Raw genomic sequence first — 20,554 nt, forward strand, 5'->3', positions numbered from 1 at the left:
ATGACATATTTTTTGTGTTCTGCGCACATCTGACATTGTAAGGGGTTGATATCGCATTTTCCCCAATCCATCCATCATCATTCGCTTTTCTTGTTCAAATTTACATTACCACATACGAAATGTAAAAGTAACAACCTATTTATTAAGCGTAAAAAGCTAAGTAATAGGTAGCTGTAAATAAAATTTAAGTATAGAATTTAAAGTAAATGATATAATACAATACAATGCCTTTCTGTGAACATACAGCAATATATTTCAGGACTTTGAAGTCACGATTATATCTAATAGTTACACAAAAAGTCAAACAAGGCGAAAAACATGATTTGCATTTAGGGCAAATTAGCCTTATGTAAAGTAATAAAAACACTAATATCCGTCACAAATATCTGGCCAGAATTATTCGGGCGGTTACTTTGCGACGAAAACGTGTTCAAATTTCGGTCGGCACGTGCTATATTCGGACCCAAAATGTGTAGCTTATTATGCAAGCCATGCCCTTCAGCCGGTTGCTGTTTTTGCAAATTGTATGTTTATGCTGGAAAATACGTTTTCCTAGCTAATTAGTACATTTTGTGCGGTTCGATTTGGCCGTGGACACGTGACGTCAGATAATCCCCCATTCGCCTGGCCAACTAACTTCTGTAGTTGGCCGGAAGTTTCCATCCAGCGGCATCCACTGCTATCAACTGGCATCCACAGCTGAATCTTCAGCAGACGGTAACCAAATTCGGCGCCCTGTGACACATTCACATTCGCATCGCAGAAAACTCATTGTTATGGCCGCAACCCAATGATGTTACATCCTCCTCGGTTGCCGCGGGCCATTCGAAAAAAGTCGTTGGGTGTGGGCAATTTGGGCGACTGGCGGACGGAGTCCATCGCCCGGGGATAATACAAAACATGTGTTGACGTTGCCGCAAATACACCCAGCCCACGGAATCAGGATCCTGCGCCAACGACAGGTGTGCAGAGAATGTGGTGCGGTGGGTGGGTGGAGTCTGCGAATGGGATGCACTTCAGTGATGTGCAGGGATTTAAAGCCAAAATGCAGACATTAGCAATGGAATTTACAACTTTATAAGAAAAATTATAATATAATATATAAATTAAAATATAAATATATATATTATTGAAGTTTTTTTTATTAACTAATGACTATATGATTTTATTTCAAAGTATAGATACTTATGAGCAACTATTTTTAAATTAGTTTATTAAGGAACATCGATTTGGCTTGTGGTGTAATTAGAATCATTTATAAGGTAGATATTAGTAAAATGGTATTTATATCTTTCTGTAAAAAAAGTCAATTTGGCATCTCTGGATGCACATGCACACATGGCCGCGGGACATTTGGGGTTCATAATACTCACAATTTGGCCGGACGACAGGCTGAAGGCTCATTAAGGCGCTCGACGGTGGCGTGGGCGCGGGGCGTTTACCGCGATTCGGTTGCAATTTCCATATGGAAATTGAATTTCCACCGGCCTTGATGTGGTTTTCCCAATTGATGCGGGGGGGGGGGGGCGTGGCCGCTCTGGCCCAGAGGTGCGCACTTTTACGTGGACAAACAGCGGATGAAACGATGTTTTAATGCCCTGCTAGGCACTGTTGACACTTTGCAGACTCACTGTCCGCTGGATTAAATGATGGCAACGGGAAGCAAGACGACGGCATAATTTAATTAAAATTGTAAAATATTTGTCGGATTTTGCATAAGCTTGTAAAATCCCATTAATTCACAGAGCAACCCATTGTTGACCGCAACACAATCAAAATATGCAAATTTATCGCATTAACTCGAGAAACTCCAAATGGCCGACGACGACACCAAATGGGATAGACAGTCGACAGTCGGCGAAGAAATCGCGAAAACCCGGGACCATTTAATTGGGAAATGAGCATCCGCCTATATATTTACATACCTTCCCCCTTTTCGAAGGATCTGGACTGGATGGTGGATAAAGGATAATGGAGATGGGCTCAGTTGGCGGTTCTAAGGTCGCTTGTTTCATTCGCCATGATTTGCATTTTTAATACCTCCAAGCGACGATGGGAATCCATTGGTCTCACCAAGATAAATCCGGGAGTGGCGATTCACTTTATTTATATTATGTAGTACATATTTAGGCGTATCAAATGCCCGACTTAAGCTGTCGCTGGACTCTCCTTTGATTGCCACATTGAAAGCAATGCCGAATTTCATAAATTATCAAACGTTTTCTTGTGGTTGCCATAAAGGCCATAAAGCCAATGGCTCAAGTTCCGGTTATTTATGCTGGCCAATATGTCACTCCAAATCCTCTTTGACCGTCTACATGACGCCTGGAAAAGGTGTGATTGACCTAATCTTCAGCAATGCGTAAGGATATAACCACCGCCACCGCCGTGCACTAATAAGCACATCAAAAATCCGCACACACACGCCCCGAATAAAAAGTCAATCCTGTTTAAAATTTTCCATGCTTCACGGAATTCAATGAGAAGTAAAAAAGGAGCATTGTCGTGTAAAATCCCAACAACCACTCTGTATATATATATACATATATGAGTTTCTATATATCCTTTTTCGCAAGGACGTGTGTGTGTGTGTGTGTGTAACGCCTCATGTGTAAATCCTGAGCTCTTAAGGAAAACCTATGGCCACAATAAGTGAATGTTCCCTTTCTTCGCCGAAGTGTTTTCCTTATTGTTACTTATACTTCGCCATAAAATGGACAATGGTTTTGTAAAGGTTCGCATTTCATCGATTTATTTAGAGCTCCGAAAACATATTTTTGCAACTTTATGACATATCCATTTGAAAAACACATTTGTGTACGCAATACGCAAAGGTTTGTAATACCTTAAATAAATTTGGCTCTTACTTTAGCTATCTTTGGAATTTTAAGTTGCGTATTATAATATATCAAATAAATATTTATGGAATAATCAAAACTTTACCTTATAAGTATAATAGTATTATATTGTCCTAAACACTTTATATAGATCGATTCTTCAGCGCAAGTTACTAGTTAAGAAAAGTTTAATTTTTATGTTAAGGATCGCATTGCAAAACCAAAATTTGTGGCAGCTGTATAAGTTGTACTACACCAGATTTTTGTATAGCCCAATTATGAGTGACAAGCCTTTGTTAGCAATTAACATTTGACGGGCTTGTTAGCACAAGGATAGTGATTCCAGATTCCGCAGGTGACACGCGTCACTCCCCACGTCCCCAAGGTCTGACCAAACTTCTCGACTATATGCCTTGGAATCGGCATAGTTAGGGAGAGTGTATGCCAAGTATGGCATAAAGTAGAAACACTTGTAAAACTAAGCCCTATCCGAGTGAGTGAGAGACGTGTTTTTGTCAGAACCACATGTTCGCATTTTCAATGGAACATTTGTCTGTATATATTCGGAGTGCTCGAGGTATGGGGCTTACGAAATGCGTGATATAATGTAAATGTAATGAGAAAGCATCATCAATTTCGAGCGAAAAGAAAATCCCCTTTAAAGCACACGACGACAAATGAAATTGTCTAGTTTGGCCGCTGCGAAGTCCTCTTTCGCCTGGTCTAATCCTTCGGTACATATAAATGAAATCAAATCCGAAAATTGGATTGCAAAGCAACGCCCACACATCCGGCGTTACCATCATTTTCCATCGCCACTTTTCCGTTAGCCACTTTTCCACCCCATGGAAAACTGTGCGGACACTTAATGTGGCAGCCAAATGTTCAATTGCGGTGTCGCAGGACATGCCGAAGTGAGCGGAGTGCGGGATTTCGATGCGACTCCTTTGTGTTTCGCCAGCAAAGTGGCGATGCTGGTGCCGAAAGTGTAAACAGAGCCAAATGGAGATCCAATTACTTAAACGGTTAGTCCATTGTGGAATACACCAGAATTTGCATATTTCTTATTTGTTTGTTGGTTTAGGCGCTGCCTTGAAGGCCGCCAAGAAGTGCCAGAAGTGTACGTTCGAATACTGGGATTTATTCACGGTGAGTGCAAATGCACACAAGCACACTCACTTTAAATTATTGGACAATAAATGTGGTTCAAAAATACGTAAGATGTATTCACCATCTTGTGAGATTATGATTTTTAAGTATATAGTATATAGCTCAACCAAAATTGCATCCTTGTAAAGTCAAGAAAGTTATTGTTTCGCTAAGGATTTTTAGATTGCCCAGTCCGCAATACAATTGACATTCGGCGAGCTGTAAAAAGAGAACGTTTTCCTTTATTTTCCACGGACTACCTACTTTTACAGGCAAACGTGACACTTGAAGTGATTTCACCCGGACACCCAGAGAAAGTGAAGTTAAATGGGGACAAAAGTATTTGTTACATCTTTCACATTATTCCAAAAAAAGGCTGTTTGTTTGCCACAAACAGTAATGATAAAAAAAAAAAAAAACGACCAAGCTGTCGAAAATGAGTTGGCAATAATTTTTCGGGTCATTCAGGAAACATGTGTGGCAGTTGTCCCCGAAGGATCTATGTATGTATATCCATCCTGGTGGTCGTGCACCCAAAATATTGACTCTTACAAGCGTTATTGCATTTCATGCAACATGCACCATTCAACATCTAGAACATAAGTGGTCTTTAGAAATCACTTTCCATTCAGATCACTGCGAGTGTAAACTGTCACGCGGAGAATGGAGTTCTGATTGTTGATTGCTGATCCCCCATATTGCAATTTATTTATTTATTCCACACTCGCTTTTCACTCGTGTGAGCAGAAAAGGAAGTATTTCGCACTTTGTAAACGCATCGCAATCAGCAGGCAGTGTGCACTTGAAGAAAAACCCGGGTACGTACTTTATTGTGATATCAAAATTTAAGTGTATTTCTAGTAACAAACCATCCCATCAGCATTTATACATTAATATTTTTTTTTTTTTCAACCTAAAGTGTGATTTTGTTCAGTGTATGTACGCAGTAAGTCGCTACAACTTAGTACTTCGTCAAAAGAACGCTCGAATGTATCTGTAGGAAGCATGTATCTGAGCAAGTCCAATACGGAGGAGGATGTGACTCTGAGGTTCCACTGCCCAGGGGGTCCGCGTCCGCTGGTCGAGATTGCGAACTAATGCCCCTGGCGAGAAGCCAAAAGCGCGATGCAACCCTCTTGTCAAGACCATTGTTTGGATGTTTAGCTGTTCGGTTGTTTGGATGTTTGAATGTTTGGACTTGTTCTGGCGAAACAATCCCGAGCCAATGCCAATGCCAAAGCTAAACCAATGCCCGCAATGAAACAAGAAATAAGACAACGACAAACTGGCAGCATTCGCTGTAGATTAGCCCGCCCGATCGCCGCAAATAAACAAGTTCACAAATAAGCCAGTCGAGAGCAAAAGAGCATTGTGTTATGTTCGCGGACCAGATCTCTGATGATTCCGTGGATGAGGATGAGTATGAGCATGAGGATGTGCCGGGTTGGGAACTCAGCACTCAGCACTCAGAATCCAGAACCCAGAATCCAGAACCAAAAGTCAACTAGCGCCCGCTGTGCCATCGGAACTTCGGCTTCGGGGTTTGCTGCTCTGCACGATACTGTATCTGAATCTGAATCGCTGGCGGATTTCAATCGGTCCCAGCACACAGCCTATTACAATTGCAGAAACAATAAATAATTATTATGTTTATGCTGTGCCCTTTTGTTTGCCTTATTAAAACATTTTTCACGCAGAGACGAAATCTGTTAGGGAAGTTACGAGTTGAAGTATCTCAGGCGAATCATTCGATTTTGTATCTCACCACAAAAAATGCTATAACATAAATTTTTACGGTAAAGTAAATATTTAAAAAATATCATAATAAATTGAAATACATACTTAGTACTTTATTTAAGTATCGTAATAATTAAAACATTTGAAAGAGTTCATTTGGATTAGGGGTGAGTATAATATTAAAAGGTGCCACATTTGATTGCATACCTTAGGGGATTAAAAAAGTTTTTTTTTTTGTTGGGAAACACCCCTTATTTTATTTTATAGCAGTATTATTCCTTTAGCACATATTATTATTATTTATAGCAAGATATAACCTTTCACTACTTAACATGCTGGCCGAATGTTTTGAAAGGTATGCGAACATAAAATCAAATATTATTTTTCCCATACCCCCGAGTTTTCAACTCGGATGTGTTGAAAGGGTTCGAGGTGCCAGTTTCAACTCGGAGTTCGAAAAGTTATGAATAGCACTGCTGGAGAGCCCTAAAACACGTGCCGTTTGCCATATTGTTACCGTTACAGCCCGCAGCTACTTTCGAAGGTTGCGGAGGTGGATGGCCATCCACCCATTGGGGTGTTAACACAATCATCGTCTGTCTGGTGGGCATTTCCCCGGGACGAACACCCCCCGAGGATGCCCTCGCTGCAGTGCTGCAAATGATGAGTTGTGCCTAATTCATAACCACATCGAACGAATTAACTCGCAGTATGGAACCGCCCGAAAGATTTTCAAGGGATGTGGGACAGAACCATACCAATATATTTATATATATATATATATATGAATAGGATGTGGGATCGGATCGGTGCGTGTTTATAGTAAATCCGGCTTCTGTGATACACGTGTCGCAATTCGTCTGGGCGAGATATTTACAAGCGAACCGGGGGCTTGAAAGTGAAATTAATTACGGTAACGAAGGGTAAGTGTCACCAACCGGATGCGTGCCAAATGGATGGCTAAGGACGAACTCCGTCTTGGTATATATCGCGCCAGATAAGTATCTCTGCCCAATGGCTGTTCCACACAATAGAGGCTTCCTTCGACGGCCTGTCTTTTGTAAACACCCATTAAACATCCGCTCTCTGTTCGTGTCGTTAAAAAAAAAAAAGATACGTTTGTATCTGAAGGTTGCACAATCAGAGGTTGAATTTAATTTATTGTGGGAGATAAACTCTTCTGTGTTAAGCTTTAATGTGGTATCTTAACGTTTCAGCTGGATATAATTATTATTGTGTTATCCACACAGCTACTTGGAACAAAAATGATTATTTTAAATAATTTAATTTAGATTATTTAAAATAATTAAATTGCAATTCAACAATATTTGATTAAAACCTAAATCTATCTGTTTAAGTAAATAACTTTCTTTAACTTTTCAATATTCAACATTGTTTTAATATATATGGAATAAAAGTAGTATAAGTAAAATAAGCATATACAATTAACTTGTTAAGCACTCAATCTATTTTCATAGTACCTTTTTTGTATCTTTCAGGTTAAGCTTCATCGTGCAACTATGTATTTGCTTGTTTTTAATAAAATACAAATAACATTCCGCGATATGATAAACTAACATATAATGCAAATTTTATACATACATATATCCCTACATATTTGTAGGATCAAAGGGATATGCCAGCAGTTGATGTTTATTTGCCAGCAGTCGAGGGCGCAAATATTCATTAAGTTTAAATGGCGGACAACCCGAGCCCGAACGAGTGTTTACATAAGTCTTGAGTTTTAACTGAAAACATCATTTTCCGTCTGAGGGCACAGTGAAATCAAGTGGCTCCCGTGTCGCACTGCTCCGTATTCAAAAGTCGGGATGCCCGGATACCCGGATGGCCAAGTGAGTTGCCCATGCAGCTGGCAGTATTTGCCAACGGAACGCTAATTAATTTAATGAAACCTGTCTGTCTGTTGCCACAAGCTCAAAAGAGTCCTTGCCACTCTGTATTTGCCCTCGTATTTACATGTGCACATCATGCTTGTACACTCGATGTGTAAAAATATATAAGACCACTTGTGATAAAGCTAGAAATGAGTAGGAATACAAGTATAATAAACTGAAATTAATTATGATGCTTTTTACTGATGCTTGCTGCTGAATGAATAGGGCATAAATTAGAACAAACTAGTGGTTTTTATTTAAAATGGTTTAAAGTTCCAAAAACCAAGTGTGTAAATTGTAATAAAATCTACAAAAAATTTAATATTCCTTTTCATCGCTTGCGAAACAGCTCATTTTAGAAATAACTTACTTTAAAAGGGAGGTAAGTGATTGTTGAAAATGCTACAGGTGTGAAAATCATAAAATTCTCATTATTTATAATAAACATACATATATTCTGTGCATACCAACATAATTTAATTAAAGCTTTCAATTGAGCCATCTCATCAGCAGCACGAAGGGTTGGCCAAACATCGAGGCTGAGTTGTTGAAGTTATCAAAATAGTATCGCTTCTATTTGCATTCCACCTTATCGCAATGTTAAAAACGCATGAATATATTACGAAAATAATTAACATTATCGCCAGTGAAAATGGGCAATAGTCGAACGCGTGCGCGAACTGGCTATAATCATGGTTATCTAATAAGGGCACCAGGAACCGTGGCTCCAGTTCAAATATTTGCCTACTTCAATCCGTCATTTGGAAGTCACATGCGTGAGAATGGTAAACAGAGCGCTGGGCTCACTGGGGGAGTTGCTACGTTGCCAACCCCATCCCCTATAACATGGAGGAACACCCCAGAAAATCATCGCAGTGGTGGGCGAATATCGAACGGAGGCTGACTCAATTTTACGTTCAAAGAACTGGGCCGAATCCATTGGCAGGCAGGCCAAACCGGAAAAGTCAACCGATGACTACAAAAAGTTACACAGCATTTAGGCGATGTGGCTGTGCATTTCGGCGGATGGTCCTCATCCGCAACACGTGTCGCTCCGTGGATATGTCCTGCCAGATACGGCGGCCCCTCGACTCCCACAAGGCTCACGCGAAAAGCAATAAACTAAAATTAAGTCGGAAAACGTGTCAAAGTCAGTGTTCAGTGCTCAGTGCACCACTGACAGTGATGCAAAGACAAACAAAAACAGCGAGCGTTGGTCCTTGTTTACCTTAATAAAGCCGCTCTCGATTCCACAGCTCAGTTCGCCTGGGCTCGCAGTACACTTGGTATGGATTGTCCGGGAACGGACTTATATCGCATCGGTGGGTGGCTCTGTGGGCATACCCTGCTGCGAATTATCCTGCGATTGAGTTATGACACCAACTTAGAATAACACCGTCGTCAGCAAAGGGAAACATTTTTCAAATAGGGGAGCATCCTGTGAACAGTGGGTTTTCTTTTGCGCGATATATTATGAATTTATTGTACATTTTTATAAAATATTGTATTTATATATACGATAAAGAAGACATTTTATAGAAAAGAATTTAGAAAAGAATTTTAAATATATATGTATTTATTATGATGATATGTATTATAGGATAATACATAGGATAATTCCACTGCAAATTTAGATTTGTGTGCTGTTAACAAACAAAAATTGCTCGTATATTTTGCACTTATATATCTAATAAATAGTTGGCAATAGTTCAATTAAAGATGTGATATAATGATGCAAGATTCCTGCACTGAAGATTGGTTATCTGCAGTTGAAGAGCAAACAGAGTGGCAAATATCATTAAAAGATAATAAGTACAGCTGAAGGGACACACTAACATCATTTATTATTCCAAGTAAACAAAGATTTATATCGCAGATTGAGCATCAAAACTCAGTGTTTGTATCCAGGTCTAGACAAACACACTGCAGCACATTCCACTTCAGAGCTGAGAGTTTCGGACTGCAGAAGGAAGATACATACTTGACAAAGGCACTGTCTGCTTAAGTGCAAACATTTGTTTGTCTGACATTATGTCAAAATTAATTTGGTTGTACCCAGTGGATTTTATTTTATTTTCTCTCCTATCTTAAGCAGATGCTTATCTTGTTAATTTTGCGATTCGTTTTATGGCAAACCCAATGCGGAGCGCGGCCCTTTTTGTTTTATAATTTATTTTGATCAGGCCGCGGCATGCATTTTCGATTGATATTGATGGTTCCTTCTGGAGGAACATGTTTTGCTCATCAATGAATTGGCGCTGAACCTGTTTGCCCTGCCTCATTTAGTCTAAGGACCTCGACTTTTCGCCATACGAAAAAGACAAGGAGGCGATACAAACTTTCACATGCGAATACACAGGCACTAAATTGCGAATCGGCATTGTTTCATCCCGAAGCATCATTACTTAACTGCATAGTTAAATGTGAGTCGTCCCAAGTCCATTACCTTTGTCGATAAATTTTACATCGCACTAATTTGATGCTGTGATTTATGACACTTCAGCAAAGGATTCTAAAGTTTTGGATTACAAAAGTTGCTTTTGTTAAAAATCAGAAATACACAACTCATGCCCATATTTTTCTTTTATCAGAAAGTCTTTGAGCAAATCAGCTGCAAATATTTTATTTATATACAAGTCGAGACAATCGATTGCACAGAATTTGAAAATCTTCAAAGTTGTTTGAGGATAACAAAATCGAACTTCCGCATTCATTGACGCTTTTAAAAACGTTGAGCTTTTTTGATCCGAAATTATTTGGGCAGGTGTTCCAACCACGGCTATTGCTGTTCTCAATTTTCGCTTATCAATTACTGTGTATAATTTCGACTTAAAGTTAGTTCCTTGGATTGTCGCAAACTTTTTTCCACCGTATGTCGCAAATTAGTAAGTATATTCAAGTATTTTCAAGTTTTCTCTACTAATGAAGTTTGGCTTAAAACAATCTTTTCGGGAAGGTATCCCAAATATTTCAATGCCCTAAATATAGTCTATATAAACATAAATTCTTTTTATTTAAATACGACCCATTAATAATTCTGGTTCTGATATTATTATTTTGTTAATATTCGTCTTGCCAGAAATACAAATTTATATATTTTGTATACATTATTTGTTTTTAAGGTCTAATTGCAAAGAAGATTATTAATTATACCATGTTTGATTTTGAATTTTATTCCTTGATAATCCGTTGAATTCCGAATGTTGACAGGATTTCTAAAAAAGCGTTATTAAGCAAATTAAAAATTATTATGTCCAAGTACCTTTGCTTCTTTTTATTTTTACAAACCCTTTTTCATTAAGCATTAGCAATACATAAACATAACAAAACATAAGTAAAATACATAAAATGTATTTAAACGTAATTTAAATGTATTTAATCGCCCGAAGATACTTTCAAATAATTTCCCCTTATTTTTTTAACCCTTATTTGTGCAGGGTGTAAACTTACAGCCGAGTACTTTCAACCCTTTTTCGAGGGTGACTGAATATCTGCTAATGGATTTAATTAGATTATCGTGATTTCATGACTTACTACATCCATCATACAAACTCGATATCCTTTCATCACAAACATTTTGCATTTCTGCTTGAATGCAAATCGAATGTAGCTGTATTATTGTTGAATAAATGGTAACAAATAGAGAAATCAAAATGGTAAAACCGAAGCACTAAGCTCAAAAGGAATGGCTAAAGTTAATATATTGATATCAAATAAACGGTTGCAGAAAAAGATACAGAAAAGGTAATTGAGTCAGATTGAATGCAAACAAAGCAATTATATAGGCACTAAGGTAACCGAAAATATAACATTGTGGAAAAAAATTTTAATTTTTAAATATTTACCTGTGTCATAGTTGTATGTTATCCCTCAAATGATGTTCATCAAAAGCATAAATTACGATAAGTTACGACTTTTAACAATCCTAACACTGCAGAGATCCAATAACCGTCAAGTGTATATATATATGTATATATATGGTGCACGATTATTAAACAAACAAACTTAGTATGCAAAGCAAAGCAACAACAGCTGCAGCCAAAATCACATTCTCAATTAAACCATAAACGAACAAATATATACAAATTCCCGGCTCTGACCAGACTTCAAAGGAAAGCAATAGAGCTGTGAAGCTTGAGCAATTGTGAACTTGAGTTAAAAATATAAAATAAAAAATTGTGTTATCAAAAGACATTCCTAATTTAAATTTTAAGATTTAAAATTGGCGCCTTACTTTTAGCGGGTATCCGAACCCGAATAGCGATAATTGATCGGAGCAAGTTCCACAATTTGACATTTCGATATATTATCGGAACCGGTTCAACCTGCCTTTGAAAACTTAAACAAATCACTTATATTTTTTTGTCCTTAATAATGGGTTTTAAAGTGAGGGTTACTCCATTATCCCTATATCTATTGTTTCTTTTGATATGTTTTCCAATCCGTTACTTAAAGTAGAATCTCTTAAGTTAACCAGTTTTAAGGCGATGCCCATTTCATGGGTTTAACATTGTCGTTTGTTTCATTGTTCACCACGCATCCTAATGGCAGTAGTAAATATATTTGAATCTATAGCCTAGCTTAAGTAACACAGTTTTCTCCTACTATTGTTGAACATTTGAAAGACATTTTGTGCGTCCAAAAACAATTAAAAGTATAAAAAAGCGTTTTTACAAACTTTCAAACATTTTTAATCATAATTTAATGGCGGGAGTCTTCTTTCAATTTGTTGCCAAGTAAACACATTTTTCCTGAGCTACTACACAGAGTGATTTTTAACAATATACATATTCAGATGGAGTTTCTTTACTAGCTGAAGACATTTGTCAGTTGTTCGTACATAGTAAATGCATACAGTGTGGATTTATCCAAAGAATATTTATATTCTATATTTATCGAATATTGTTTATTAGATGTAGCTGTTACAAAGATTAACGTCGGCCTGAAGCTCGGCCCCTTCCGCGACCCCGTGGACCACCTCGTCCGCGGGCGCCTCTGCCCCTGCCGCGATTTCCCACGCGGCCGCTGTCCTTCTTTTTTGTCTTCGACTTCGGGGTGTCGTCGATGAGGAGCGTCTCCAGCGGCAGGCTGTCCGGCAGTATAAAGTATCTGATGTTGTTGCCGCGAATGCTCAGCGTCTCCAGGTGGACGGGATCCCGGTTCTTGATCGTCATCCGAACGCTCTTCAGGTGAGTGTTCATGGCCACATCCACGCCGGTAATGGTGCCGTGGATCTGGGTGCCGTTCTTCAGTTCGATGGTCACGGTCTCGTGACTTAGCTTCATAAGGAATCTGTAATGCATCAACGGGAAGATTAGTAAACGAAATTAAGGAAATCCCTGTTGCAAAGATGCAGCATTTCAGAGATGCAAGGCTATTATAGGTAGAAACAAATATCTTATTGGGTGATTGAAAAATGAGATACAATAAGGTGTATGCAAGCAGCCTTTATGATGAAATATACTTAGTAGAGCCTTTACTTTTAGCAAATTAGTACGAATTTAAAGGTAGCTTGTATTTGGTGGCCTTGGATTAAGAGCGTTGATTGCATTGAATATAGTTATGCAAAATGCTACTTAAAGTGCAAGAATTGTTACCAGATACAAGTAAATAATGGAAAACTATTATAATAACAGATCAAAACAACATTCGTATTAAATTAAATTTTGTGTACAAAAACAACAAATGGGAGCATCGCTTTTGCATGCATACATGTGTGCAGAATCGCAGAACTCAAAAACTGAATGAAACTATACTGCACGCATTGCTAACAAGTTTAGTTTTAGTTTAGGTAAATGACGCATAACATACCTTACTAATTTCATGTTTTTATGTGTTTTTGGTGGTTTTCTGCAAAAAAAAACGCGCACAAACAATGCCGGCTAGTTTACTTGGAATTTGGTGGTTGCGGTGAACTGTTGTATCGTGTGCTAAGATAGCAACGCTCATTGGTATTGTAAAATATATCGGCTACCAAACGGAATCGTAATAAAAGTGAATATGAAGTAATAAATGAATTAATGCATTCCAGAAATAAATTATAAATTTGCAACAATTAAGTAACAATTAATGTCATACTGCTCTATAAATAAATACTTGTGTCTTATTAATTACTCATGTTAATAAATACGATTACGATTATATTATTATAATATACGATTATATTCCAATTCAGTTGTTCCAAATCCCTTGGTAACCGCAGCCAAGGGTACATATTCGACTGACTTATCGATAACGCCGCATATCGCGAAAAAAAAACAATCCAGTGTTAAGAAAATAACGATTAATACTTATTCGCGGTCGCCGTCTATTAACTGGTTTTTAATAAAACACATTTGTCGGTGTTTTGCACTCGCCGCGACATTAGTTCAACGCAGTAGAGCTTTTTAACTCAACGCAGACATCGAATATAATTTTTGACATATGTATTTATCCGGCTCGGAGTGAGAAATTAGCAAGCCATGGCGTTACTCTACCGACGCATGTCGATGCTATTAAATATAATTCTTGCATATATTTTCCTTTGTGCGATATGTGTGCAAGGATCTGTGAAACAAGGTAATGTTTCAAAAACTCAGACGAACATCATAATTGGTACATACATACGTACATCAAGAACCGTTTGTGGGTGTCAACAAATTGCAATGTCTCATTTTTTTTTTGTGTTGTTTTTGCAAATGTGAATGGAGTGTTTTACATTAAGTTGGAAACTGGAATTATCATTTGATATGGTGGTTAACAAGACGGTTGTATAGTTCTTAGATACAGTAGCACTCGAACTATGTCGGTAACGCCCAAAGATTACGGCGATGGGGTGAGATTTCAATTGGGGCTAAACAAAAGTAGTCGCGCATACATATGTACACACTTCCCGGTACATACATACGTTTTATGTTTCTGCGTACATACTTATGTACATCTATCTGATTTATCTGAAATATAATCACATATATATATATTTGTAATATTTCTTCAGCTAAATACGTGTTGATTCCGAAATTACGCCGGATTACTACCGCGAGTTTTATGGCCAATATTGTGGGTGTAGTTTCATTTTTATGTCTGGCTTTTACCGCCCATCCAGAAAAACCTTTCTTGGTGTCCATCATAAAACTTAAAATTTAATAGGAAAGTTAAATAAGAAATTTTCCTTCAATATAGTTCTAATTTGAATATTTTACTAAATCGCATAAAACCCGGAAGCTATAATCAGATTTAAATATACACAACCATTAATCAGGAAGATATATTTTAAGTCTAACATATTTTTAGGCTGACAGAAGCATGTTGCTACTAGATCGGTGTAATTTCTATAATTACGTCTATATACAAAACTGATAATTATTTTAATGAAATTTATTTACAGAGTGGGCAGAAATAGGTAAAAACGTATCTCTAGAGTGCGCATCTGAAAACGAAGCAGTAGCATGGAAGCTGGGCAACCAAACTATTAATAAAAACCATACAAGGTTAGTAACTTATTGCACAAGCATCTAAAAATATTTCTGCCCCCATAAAGATGGAATAACATAATAATCTGATCATTTTTCGATCTTTTCAGATATAAAATAAGAACTGAGCCATTGAAATCCAACGACGATGGCAGTGAAAACAACGATAGTCAAGACTTCATCAAGTATAAGAATGTCCTGGCGCTTCTCGATGTCAATATAAAGGACTCGGGGAACTACACATGCACAGCCCAAACGGGGCAAAACCATTCGACTGAATTCCAAGTTAGGCCATACCTTCCATCCAAAGTCCTGCAAAGTACCCCCGATAGGATTAAGAGAAAAATCAAGCAGGATGTCATGTTGTACTGTTTGATCGAGATGTACCCACAAAATGAGACAACTAATAGAAACCTCAAGTGGCTTAAGGACGGCAGCCAGTTTGAATTCCTGGACACCTTCTCGTCCATTTCGAAGCTAAACGATACGCACTTAAACTTCACCCTGGAATTCACAGAAGTTTACAAGAAAGAGAATGGCACCTACAAGTGCACCGTCTTCGATGACACCGGACTCGAAATTACCTCCAAAGAGATTACCCTTTTCGTAATGGAAGTGCCACAAGTTAGCATTGATTTCGCCAAGGCAGTTGGTGCTAATAAAATATACCTAAATTGGACCGTTAACGACGGCAACGATCCAATTCAGAAGTTCTTCATCACTCTGCAGGAGGCTGGAACACCGACTTTTACTTATCATAAGGACTTTATTAACGGCAGCCATACATCGTATATTCTGGACCATTTCAAGCCGAACACAACCTATTTTTTAAGAATCGTGGGAAAGAACTCGATTGGCAATGGCCAACCCACCCAGTATCCCCAGGGAATCACCACGCTTAGTTATGATCCCATATTTATACCAAAAGTCGAGACCACCGGCAGCACGGCGTCCACGATAACGATTGGCTGGAATCCACCGCCGCCAGATCTCATTGATTATATACAATACTACGAACTGATTGTCTCCGAATCGGGCGAGGTGCCCAAAGTGATCGAAGAGGCCATTTACCAGCAGAATTCTCGAAACTTGCCATACATGTTTGATAAGCTTAAGACCGCCACAGACTACGAATTTAGGGTAAGGGCATGTAGTGATCTAACCAAGACTTGTGGACCATGGTCCGAAAACGTGAACGGCACAACGATGGACGGCGTGGCAACAAAACCCACCAACTTGAGCATACAGTGTCATCATGACAACGTCACGAGAGGCAACTCCATCGCCATTAACTGGGACGTTCCCAAGACGCCAAACGGCAAGGTTGTGTCATATTTAATTCACTTGCTGGGCAATCCCATGAGCACAGTGGATAGAGAGATGTGGGGACCAAAGATTCGAAGAATCGATGAACCCCATCACAAGACCCTCTACGAAAGTGTTAGCCCGAACACAAACTACACGGTGACGGTGTCTGCCATAACGCGGCACAAGAAGAACGGCGAACCGGCCACCGGAAGTTGTCTAATGCCCGTCTCCACGCCGGATGCCATTGGCCGTACCATGTGGTCAAAGGTGAACCTGGACTCCAAGTACGTTCTCAAGTTGTATCTACCGAAGATCAGCGAACGCAATGGGCCCATATGCTGCTATAGATTGTATCTAGTTAGAATTAACAATGACAACAAGGAATTGCCGGACCCGGAGAAGCTAAACATCGCCACATATCAGGAGGTTCACAGCGATAACGTGACTAGAAGTAGTGCATATATAGCGGAAATGATAAGTAGCAAGTACTTTAGGCCGGAAATATTCTTGGGCGATGAAAAGAGATTTAGTGAGAACAACGATATAATCCGCGACAACGACGAAATTTGTCGGAAATGCTTGGAGGGTACTCCATTTCTGAGGAAACCCGAGATCATTCACATACCCCCACAAGGTTCACTATCAAGTAATTAATATAAACTTTATTTATTTTTTTTTATTTGAAACTAATGTGCTTTTCTTTAGATTCCGATTCTGAACTGCCCATTTTGTCGGAGAAGGACAACTTGATCAAAGGAGCAAACTTAACAGAGCATGCTCTGAAAATCTTAGAAAGTAAGTTAAGGGATAAAAGAAACGCGGTGACCAGCGATGAGAATCCAATTCTAAGCGCCGTCAACCCAAATGTGCCACTCCACGATTCTAGTCGAGATGTCTTCGATGGTGAGATAGATATTAACTCCAACTACACCGGATTCCTAGAGATAATAGGTGCGTAATGATTGATTTTTTGAAAGCAAAATGGTAATATCATGTTTATTTTCCTCAGTTCGGGATCGAAACAATGCCCTGATGGCTTATAGCAAATACTTTGATATAATTACTCCGGCGACTGAAGCTGAACCCATCCAATCCTTGAACAATATGGACTACTACCTAAGCATTGGGGTCAAGGCTGGAGCCGTATTACTTGGTGTCATACTTGTATTTATTGTGCTGTGGGTTTTCCATCACAAGAAAACCAAGAATGAACTGCAGGGCGAAGACACTTTAACACTAAGAGATTCTTTGAGGTAACTAGTAATTGTTTGATCTTCTTGATGTGATTTCAATTAATATTCAATTGTTTCTTCACATCAAGCAGGGCATTGTTCGGTCGACGAAATCACAACCACAGTCATTTTATAACTTCCGGAAATCACAAAGGATTCGACGCTGGCCCCATTCACAGATTAGATTTAGAAAACGCCTACAAGAACCGACATAAGGACACTGACTACGGATTTCTGCGGGAATATGAGATGCTGCCAAATCGCTTTAGCGATCGGACAACTAAAAACAGTGATTTAAAGGAGAACGCCTGCAAGAACAGGTATCCCGATATAAAGGCTTACGATCAGACGCGCGTAAAGTTGGCTGTCATCAATGGCCTGCAAACTACGGACTACATCAATGCTAACTTCGTAATTGGCTACAAGGAGAGAAAGAAGTTTATCTGTGCACAGGGTCCAATGGAAAGTACCATCGATGATTTTTGGCGAATGATTTGGGAACAACATCTAGAAATAATTGTGATGCTTACAAATTTGGAGGAATATAACAAGGCCAAGTGCGCGAAATATTGGCCAGAAAAAGTATTTGATACGAAACAGTTCGGAGATATTTTAGTGAAATTTGCACAAGAACGTAAGACTGGTGATTATATTGAACGTACCCTGAACGTTTCCAAGAACAAAGCCAATGTCGGCGAGGAGGAGGACCGTAGACAAATCACCCAATACCACTACCTAACGTGGAAGGACTTCATGGCACCAGAGCATCCACATGGCATCATCAAATTCATACGTCAAATCAATTCCGTCTACTCCCTGCAAAGGGGTCCAATTTTAGTGCATTGCAGTGCTGGTGTGGGTAGAACCGGAACCCTGGTGGCTTTAGATTCCCTAATCCAACAGCTGGAGGAAGAAGACTCGGTGTCCATTTACAACACAGTGTGTGATCTACGACACCAACGAAATTTTTTAGTCCAATCTCTGGTGCGTAGATATGGAAATTCCACTCGTAGTTGCTGTAATAACTTTCTTTTTGCTTGCAGAAACAATACATCTTTCTTTACCGGGCTTTATTAGATACTGGAACCTTTGGAAACACGGATATTTGCATTGATACAATGGCTTCTGCAATTGAATCTCTTAAGCGGAAACCCAACGAGGGTAAATGCAAATTGGAAGTGGAATTCGAGGTTTGTATAGTTTGTTATCTACTTGCAGGCGTTTTGCTTATTACTATTTATTTCAGAAACTACTGGCCACAGCAGATGAGATAAGTAAATCATGTAGTGTGGGCGAAAACGAGGAGAACAATATGAAGAACAGAAGTCAAGAGATTATACCCTACGATCGCAACAGAGTAAGTAATAGTGGCTAACTTTTATGCGAACTGTGTTTAATGTTTGTGAATGTTTTTGTGCAATTAAAGGTTATACTAACACCACTTCCGATGCGGGAAAACTCAACTTACATTAACGCATCATTCATAGAGGGCTATGATAATAGCGAAACCTTCATCATTGCCCAGGATCCACTTGAAAACACTATAGGAGACTTCTGGCGAATGATCTCGGAACAGAGTGTTACCACCCTCGTCATGATATCCGAAGTGAGTAGTGCCCTCTCTACTTTATTGGTTTCCCATTCAACTGAGTGCTTTAATTGCATTGCAGATCGGAGATGGTCCCAGGAAATGCCCGCGATACTGGGCAGATGATGAGGTTCAATACGATCACATACTCGTGAAATACGTGCACAGCGAAAGTTGTCCATACTATACTCGCCGCGAATTTTATGTTACGAATTGCAAAATAGACGATACGCTGAAAGTCACACAATTTCAATACAATGGTTGGCCCACCGTGGACGGAGAAGTTCCTGAAGTCTGCCGTGGCATTATAGAACTTGTAGATCAAGCATACAACCATTATAAGAACAACAAGAATTCTGGTTGTCGATCTCCACTCACAGTTCATTGCAGGTATGCGGCGATGCTTTGATTCATGCACTTGACGGATTAATCAATTATAAATTATTTGCAGCCTGGGAACCGATCGAAGTTCCATTTTCGTCGCCATGTGTATTTTGGTCCAGCATCTGAGGCTGGAGAAGTGTGTCGACATCTGTGCCACAACAAGGAAATTACGATCTCAGCGAACGGGACTTATCAACTCATACGTAAGTGAATTTGTTTATATTTTATTGTCAATGCATTAATTAGATGTTTATATGGTTTCTAGGCACAATACGAGTTCCTACATCGCGCAATAATTAATTATTCAGACTTACATCACATAGCCGAGTCAACATTGGATTAAGTTAGATATGTATATACTTATACGAGTACAGAATGCACGTGTTGGAACATCAATGCATCAAATGTGCTATGATAAATTATTTGTATATTTATAAAATCTTTTAATAAAGTATTTACAAGAGCAAGCGTAATTTTTTTAACGAATTACGTTTGCCCGACACATAATATACATACAAATATAAATGTAGTGTATACGTATCGTATTGATAAAACTACCAAAGGAAAATAAGTAACATATTTTATAAGATACAATGTAATAAAAACTGAGAATAAGAATTGTACTTTTTATGAGCTTGATAAGTGTGGTTTACATTCTTTTTGGTTGTGTGGATTAATGGTTTTCGAATTTTCTTATAATAGTTTTGAATATTTCACTTATCAGTTTGTAAAAATGACTTCATTATGAACGTATTTAATATTACACTTTTCATTTTGTAAATATGGGACAAAAAATCCATAAAATTAAGTAAATGTATTTATCGTTTTTCCGTATTCCTTTATGTGTATTGATAAATTATAAGTACTACAATTTATTTTTAATAAAATAAAAATAAGCAGATTTGAATTGTTTCACATACCATTGTTTCAAATCGATAAGTCGATAAATATGATATACCAACCTGACATAGAA

The 20,554-nt window shown here is 38.5% G+C and overlaps 2 protein-coding genes across 3 annotated transcripts; one reads left to right on the top strand and one right to left on the bottom strand.

Moving 5' to 3' along the window:
- Window positions 1-12,290: 12,290 nt before the first annotated feature.
- Window positions 12,291-13,538, bottom strand: SmD1 (Small ribonucleoprotein particle protein SmD1). Its single transcript, NM_080035.3, has 2 exons — window positions 13,430-13,538; window positions 12,291-12,910 (listed from the first exon to the last, which is right to left on the bottom strand). The coding sequence occupies exons 1-2, from the start codon at window positions 13,441-13,443 to the stop codon at window positions 12,550-12,552; spliced, it is 375 nt and encodes a 124-aa protein (NP_524774.1). The 5' UTR covers window positions 13,444-13,538; the 3' UTR covers window positions 12,291-12,549.
- Window positions 13,539-13,871: 333 nt separating this feature from the next.
- Window positions 13,872-20,495, top strand: Ptp69D (Protein tyrosine phosphatase 69D). Of its 2 annotated transcripts, none has more exons than NM_079324.3 (12): window positions 13,872-14,176; window positions 14,985-15,087; window positions 15,180-17,023; window positions 17,083-17,328; window positions 17,387-17,630; window positions 17,699-18,593; window positions 18,653-18,799; window positions 18,856-18,966; window positions 19,036-19,215; window positions 19,280-19,587; window positions 19,649-19,784; window positions 19,847-20,495. In NM_079324.3, exons 1-12 carry the CDS (start codon window positions 14,080-14,082, stop codon window positions 19,922-19,924), a joined length of 4,389 nt encoding a protein of 1,462 aa, NP_524048.2. In that variant the 5' UTR covers window positions 13,872-14,079; the 3' UTR covers window positions 19,925-20,495. The 2 variants fall into 2 exon arrangements, with proteins under 2 accessions (NP_524048.2, NP_788502.1); NM_176324.2 differs by having other exon boundaries at window positions 17,702-18,593.
- Window positions 20,496-20,554: the final 59 nt, after the last annotated feature.

Source organism: Drosophila melanogaster, chromosome 3L, assembly GCF_000001215.4.
Source record: "Drosophila melanogaster chromosome 3L".
NCBI lineage: Eukaryota > Metazoa > Arthropoda > Insecta > Diptera > Drosophilidae > Drosophila > Drosophila melanogaster.